General features: G+C 49.8%; 1 protein-coding gene across 14 annotated transcripts in view; it reads left to right on the forward strand.

Annotated features, from left to right (window-relative positions):
* TNS1 (tensin 1) overlaps positions 1-6,780 on the forward strand; it is a 175,165-nt gene that overhangs the window by 162,169 nt on the left and 6,216 nt on the right. For all 14 annotated transcript variants that reach the window (XM_011358617.2, XM_011358616.2, XM_011358613.2 and 11 more), the window contains 6 exons: positions 735-827; positions 1,561-1,638; positions 3,475-3,546; positions 3,800-3,968; positions 4,730-4,798; positions 5,235-5,267. In XM_011358617.2, the coding sequence (XP_011356919.1) occupies positions 735-827; positions 1,561-1,638; positions 3,475-3,546; positions 3,800-3,968; positions 4,730-4,798; positions 5,235-5,267 (514 nt within the window). The remainder of the gene's footprint in view (positions 1-734; positions 828-1,560; positions 1,639-3,474; positions 3,547-3,799; positions 3,969-4,729; positions 4,799-5,234; positions 5,268-6,780) is intronic.

Here is a 6,780-nt window from a genome sequence, read left to right on the forward strand (position 1 = left end):
GTGTCGTTGCAACAGAGATTGTGTGGCCTGCAAAGCCTGAAATATTTACATCTGGCCATTTACAGAAAAAAATTGCCAACTTTGGTATAGGAGGACCCTTAGGATGCTTGAATTCTAACAAAGAGTGAGGCTCGAGAGGCCTGTTGATAAGTAGAGCCAGTGCAGTCAATTTCTTATTTCCTCCTCCGTCTTCACCCCTTACCATTCAGCCATCGCACTCCTGAAGGACCAGGAACCAGGGGCCTTCATCATCCGTGACAGTCACTCCTTCCGAGGGGCCTATGGGCTGGCCATGAAGGTGTCATCTCCCCCTCCGACCATTATGCAGCAGAATAAAAAAGGTAACAGCATCTGCTTAAGTGGGGCCTCAGGGCCAGGTAATCTTGTAAGGTTTCTTCAAACCCTGAGGTGCAGGAAGGGCCTGGGGGCTGGTCAGGTCTCTAATTCTCTCCTGGTAGCTGGCCCCTGCTATATCGGACTCTTCGGCAGAGGGAACCTTGGTGATGGTGGGGGTCAGAAAACAGGGGAGGCAGATTATTGGGACGCTTCGATTGTATCCTTGAGGTGTGTAGAGGAGTGCTAGTCGCTCCATCCCAGGGTTCCGGCCACATTATCTCTACGACCTGTCTTCCGTCACAGCCCCGCATGCTGGAGCGGTTATGAAGCAGTGTTGGGAGGCGGTGGGAGGATGCCATGAAACGTGACTAGTCCTCATTTCTTTCTTTTTATCCCAGGGGACATGACCCATGAGCTGGTGAGACATTTCCTGATAGAGACTGGCCCTAGAGGAGTCAAGCTCAAGGGGTGCCCCAATGAGCCAAACTTTGGTGAGATGTCCCCCAACCTCTGTCCCCATAGTCGGTCGGTGGTGTCTCAGGCCTGTCCCAGGTTCCTTTGCCACAGGTTCTGCCAGCCCTCCTGCAGCGGAGAAAATGAATGGTGGCTTCCCTTCCTCTGCACTGCGGCTCCGTCACCCTGATAGATTCCTGCGTACTTATCTATCCTCCCCCACTGATATGGCTATCATTATAATCTAAACGACAATGATAACAATAGCAGCCTTTATTGACCATTTACTATGTGAAAGTCACTGTCTAGGTCCCTTATATCACTTGTGATCTCACAACGATCCTGCTTGGTGGTGCCATGGTCCCATTTTATGCATGAGGATACTGAGGTTCATAGAATGTAGACTTACTCAAGACCGCATGGCTCATAAGTGACTGAGCTGGGATTTGAGTCCATGATTCTTTGAGTCTTCAGCTGCTCTGTCCTAAGAGGGGCCCCAGCAGCCCGGAGGGACTTAGGAGAGATGAGGGGAGTAACTTTCTACAAAGGAGAGTTGTTAGGTAACCTTGAGACTCCTAGAATGAGCCTCTGGAATCTTCTTCCTTGGGTCTTGCTAACAAAGAAGGAGGGGATTTTCAGCTCTGTTGGTGAGATGATGAGAGAGTAATAAAGAAGCTAGACTGTGGCTTGTGGGGGATTGGGGGCTTCCCCAGTGCCTTTGGCCCCGCTCCTGGTCATGCCGCCCCTAACATCCTGTCTCTCCCGCTGCAGGATCCCTGTCTGCCCTGGTCTACCAGCACTCCATCATCCCACTGGCTCTGCCCTGCAAGCTGGTCATTCCAAGCCGAGGTAGGAACCTGAGACTCCTTGCTCTGCCGGCGTGCCCTTGAGCTGGCCTCCTTTGTGTCTCGGCCCTGCCAGCCGCTCCAGAACGCAGGCCAAGGTTGGAGGATGCGAGTCACTTTGCCAGTCTGGGGAAACTCAAAACCACTCCCCTTTTTTAGTACTAAAAAAAAAAAAAAAAAAGGAAAAGTTTATTAAAAGCTTAATTCCAGGAATGGACATAATTGACTTGCCACATTGTTCTGGGAAATTCCCCAGAGGCTTAAAGAAATTCAGACCGAATCCTCAGAATAAGCCTCATTTCAGAGGAGGCACTAGAGGTAGGAGACAGTCAGTCACGGGGAGGACCGGGGCCTGGAAGATGGGATGGGCATCCGTGGGCAGGGCCCAAGGAAGGGGAAGGAGAAGGCAGATTTAGGTCAAGGGGACTTCCAGGGTGGGTGTCTGGTCCTAATGGAGGGGACAGAGCACAGTGTCCCCTCAAGGGATTGCTTAGAGGAGAGGTGGCTGGGCTCCACATGGTGTGGGAAGGAAAGGGGGGGGGAGTAGGACGTCCCTGGAGTTTCTAGTGTGTGTGACTGAGAGGGTGTTCCCTGACTGAGGACATGGAGCTGATGGGGACAAGCACACCCCGTTTCGATTGTGGGAAGTTTGAATGGAACTCAGAACCTCAGGACACAGGGCGAGAATCTGAGGTACGGGGGCCGGTGACGGAGAGTTCAGCTTCTCTCTGAGGGGTGTCCCAGACGTGGAGGAGGGCAGATGGACACCCGAAACTTTTCACAGCACAGGCTTCTGTTTCCCAGCCCTCAAGTACACAGGGCCCACAGGAGGGAAATATGCTCCGCCCTGAACTTGAAGTCTAGGAACTGGGAACGGAAGTACCTTCTCCCTACCCTCTCTGTTAAATACTAGGAGAGTCAGAAGTGCCTCTGAGACGTTCTTCCCAGCGTCTCTCAGCGCTCCTGGGCTTCTGCCCACACAGAAAACTCCAATATTATTCGACAATTTCTATGTATCCAATTCGATTCATTTAATTATTAATGGTAATTGACCACCATGATTAGCTTAAAAGTTCAAATACAACTTAAATAGCATTATTAACCACACAATTTAGATAGACACTAATTAAATTGTATTTCTATGGAATTTACCAAAGTAATTCAGCAATTATAAAACTGTTTGATATTTACATTGTATAAATACTCTCCAAGTATGGTCCCCAGAGCAGCAGCAGCACCCCTGGGAACTTGTTAAAAGTGCAAATATTCTCATGCCCCACCTAAGTAGAAGGTCTGGGGTGGGGTCCAGCAATCTGTGTTTTAACAAGCCTGCACGCCAAAGTCAGAGAAACACTGGCGTAAACAATACTCAGTTGTTATTAATATCGAAATTATAGCAGTGCTGCATTAATGGTTTAATGAAGGAGGGCATTTATTGATCCACGCAGAAGTAGCAATGCAAAACAATAACAGCAGTTGCCACTTGAAGACTTGCTTTGTGCCAAGCTCTGGGCTAACACTGTACGTGGAACAGCTGAAAAGCCCAGTGAAATGGCTTCTATCATCATCGTCTCCGTATTATAGATATTTAGCACATGCTAGGCTCAGGGTCCGATCCCGGCTCTGTTGGACTCCAAAGCAGTCAATCAGTGCAATGAATACTCAGAGCAATTATTGAACATTCCAACTGGACATGCACGTGCCGATTGCCAGGGCCTGACGTGAAAAGCAGTATCTGTTGCATGAAGTATTTGCAGAGCTTACCTAAGGCCCAGCCAGACTTGTGCTTCTTTCCAGCTCTAGAGTTTTAATTACCAGCTGAATTCAATTTTTGTCTCAGACCCCACAGATGAATCGAAAGATAGCTCAGGCCCTGCCAACTCAACCACTGACCTGTTGAAGCAAGGGGCAGGTGAGTGGCCACGCCAGACCAGATCCCCCCCAGCCTTTCCTCCTCCCTGCCCTGTCCCCTCCTGCAGGTGCAGGCTGGGCATCTCTCCTAGACCCAATGTCTCTAGGTGGGCACCACACAGTTTTGTGTGTAGATGCCATGGCCTGAGGCTGACTTGAAATTCATCTGCTACCTCCTCCCTAAAGAGAGGACCCGGGGATCGTCCTCACCTACTCCAAACCCCACAATCTCTCCTTCGTTGGGTTTCTTCCAGCCTGTAACGTGCTCTTCGTCAACTCTGTGGATATGGAGTCACTCACTGGGCCACAGGCCATCTCCAAAGCCACTTCTGAGACACTGGCTGCTGACCCCACGCCGGCTGCCACCATTGTTCACTTCAAAGTTTCTGCCCAGGGAATTACACTGACTGACAACCAGAGGAAGTAAGACTCTCTACCTGCTTCTGTGTTGGCCTCTCCTCCTGTGACCTACCTATCCTTTCACTTACCCACCCACTTACCAATTGATCCATTGCTTGAACCCATTTATTTACTCATCTATCTATCTCTCATCCACCCTCCATCTACCCATCTGTCTATTTGTCCATCCACCCATCCGACCATCCATCCATCCATCCATCCATCCATCCATCCATCCATCCATCCATCCATCCACCCATCCATCCACCCACCCACTTGCTCACCCACTCACCAGTTGATCCATCCATCCCTGCATCCATTCATTCCCCCTCTGCCCTCCCCCACTCATTTATTCCTTCACTCATTTATGTCTCCATTCATCTACCCATCCCCCCATTTTTCCATCCTCCTCCTACAAATATGTCTGCATTGAGTATACAGCTGCACATGCAACTGATAAAGTACCCGCTTTCTAGAGCAGAGCCCCTCCTCCCAAGTTCTCCCTCACATGTTCTCCCAGCCCCTTTCCTTCCTCCTCAGGGATCCCCCCATTTCTCATTCCTCAATGCTAGTTTCTTCTTTCTTTTCCTAACCTCTGACTTTCGAGACATGTTTCTATGACATATCTGTCCCTGTGCATTGCTTATGTCCCCAATGGGAGCATCTCAGGCTGTCTTGCTCATAAGGGAGAAGCTGTGTCAACCCATAACAGCCACAGACGGTGGGAAGGTGGCCTGACTTGTCACTTCAGCGCTCATTCTGTTTATCTGATGTCCGTGCCATAGGCTCTTCTTCAGACGACACTACCCCCTCAACACTGTCACTTTCTGTGACCTGGATCCACAGGAGAGAAAGTAAGTCTCCTGTAGACACCTCCATCTCAGCCAGCTCTAGAACACTAAAGTCTGTGTGTGCAAGTGTGCGTATGCATACGTGTATATGCATGTGTGTGTATTTTTGGTTCAACTTGAAGATCTGCCTGTGTCTGTGGGAGTGTGAATAATTATACTGGGCATCTTTCTGAGTTTTCTCCATGACAAATTTGGAGACTCTCCCAAGAACTCAAATGCCCATTTTCACCCACTCTGCCATGTCCTTGACCCTGATTCTGCTTCTCTTCTCCACATTGGGAGAAGCTCCTTGGGAGGTAAAGGTTTTTCTTTGCGTGAATGCCCTCCACCCTCCATAATGGGGCTCCTCTGCCTTGCCCCATGTGGTTTGGGGATGCACGGGGCTGGGTACTGGAGAGGAGGTGTAGTAGCTTACGCTGTTGTGTCTTTCTTTCCACAGGTGGATGAAGACGGAGGGAGGGGCCCCTGCTAAGTAAGTGTGGCTTCTCCCCCCACCCCAGCTGGCTGGTCCTTTTGTTCCTTGGAGTGGGGGGATCAGGGGCAGGTTTAAAATCTGGGACCAGGGCAAAGGGCAGCACAGGTCACTCAGCTTTGGATAAAAGCTTGACCAGGTAGCCAGGTCTTTTGCTTTCTACCCCAGCCTAAAGGCCAGCCTCCGGTCTTGTCATCTTTCCTCTCCCAGGACCAGACCAGCAGGGGTCTGAGGAAGTGGACAGAAAGCTGAGTTTTGTTGGAGGCAATGGCATTGAGGCAGGGGTTGTTTAAATGATCTTTTCTGCCCCAGTCCTGGCTTCCTTGACTCCTGTTCCTGCTCTTTTGGTGGGCTTCTGGGAATACTGTGCCTGGGCTAGACTGCATCAGAACATGGGAGCCCAGAAGGTCTGAATTCTGGGGATGGCCTGGGACCTTTTGGTTGATGCTTCCATCCATTCAGCTTTGGAAGGATTCAGACCAACCAGGAGGCTGACTCACTCCCAGGAGGCCTGACATTGGCACGGTGGATAGGACACGTGTATAAACAGCACTCATATGCCGAAGTGGTTTTCAAATGGTGTTCCAGGGAACCCTCGGACTCTCAGGTTGCAACTGAGCCCTTAACAGGGGAGGAAAAACCCTGTTACAATTTACAATTATATATCGGCATGAATCGGAGGTTTTCTCAATATCCCAACACCAAAACAAAGTATAGGAGTAACCTGGCTGTTGAAGCTGACACAGACTGCCACTGTGGTCAGTAACTCCACGTCTTACTTTGCCGGGCTCATCTAAACAGCTTCATTTTTCTCACTGATTGACTTTAGAATGGGTAAACGTGATGCTTTTGAATCGATACTTTTATAGCTATAAGTACTGCTGTCACCTTTATCTATTCAGACTTCATATAAGATTGCTTTAGAAAAAAAAAAATTTCCCTGTTAAAAAATACAAAATCTCTGCTGTATGAGACATGCCAAGAGGGTACAGCTCACATATGTAGGTGTGACACAGGAGAGTGCGCCTAGGCAGGGAGAGATTTGGGAAAGTTTAGGGAAAGAACTTATATTTAAAAATGGATATTAAAAGACAGGCATGTGGGTATGGGGGTAGGAGAGACTATTTCAGGCGGATGGGGGGCATGGCCACCAGAGTGCAAGCCCCCTGAGGACAGGACTGTGTCTGTTGCATGGGAGAAGCTGATAAACATTTGTCGAATGAAGAAATGAGGGATGAGACAGGGAGGAGGAGAATGAAGAGGGGGCACAGTGAGGCCACCTTGGTCAAGAATGAATGGAGCCGGCCAGCAGCTAGTCAGCACGATGGCTGAACTGCGGGATTTCCAGAGGGGTCCCGTGGGATGGAGGTGACCTCGCCTTGCCTGAAGTCACGTGAAGAGTTAGCAGCCCAGCTGAAAGGAGGACCCAGGTGTCCCATCATCTCAAAGCTTGCCTCACACTTGCCTCGGCCTTCTCCTGGGTTCACAGGGTCATTAGGGTCTCCATGTGCCT

This window comes from Pteropus vampyrus, unplaced genomic scaffold (genome assembly GCF_000151845.1).
Source record: "Pteropus vampyrus isolate Shadow unplaced genomic scaffold, Pvam_2.0 Scaffold42, whole genome shotgun sequence".
NCBI classification, from domain to species: domain Eukaryota; kingdom Metazoa; phylum Chordata; class Mammalia; order Chiroptera; family Pteropodidae; genus Pteropus; species Pteropus vampyrus.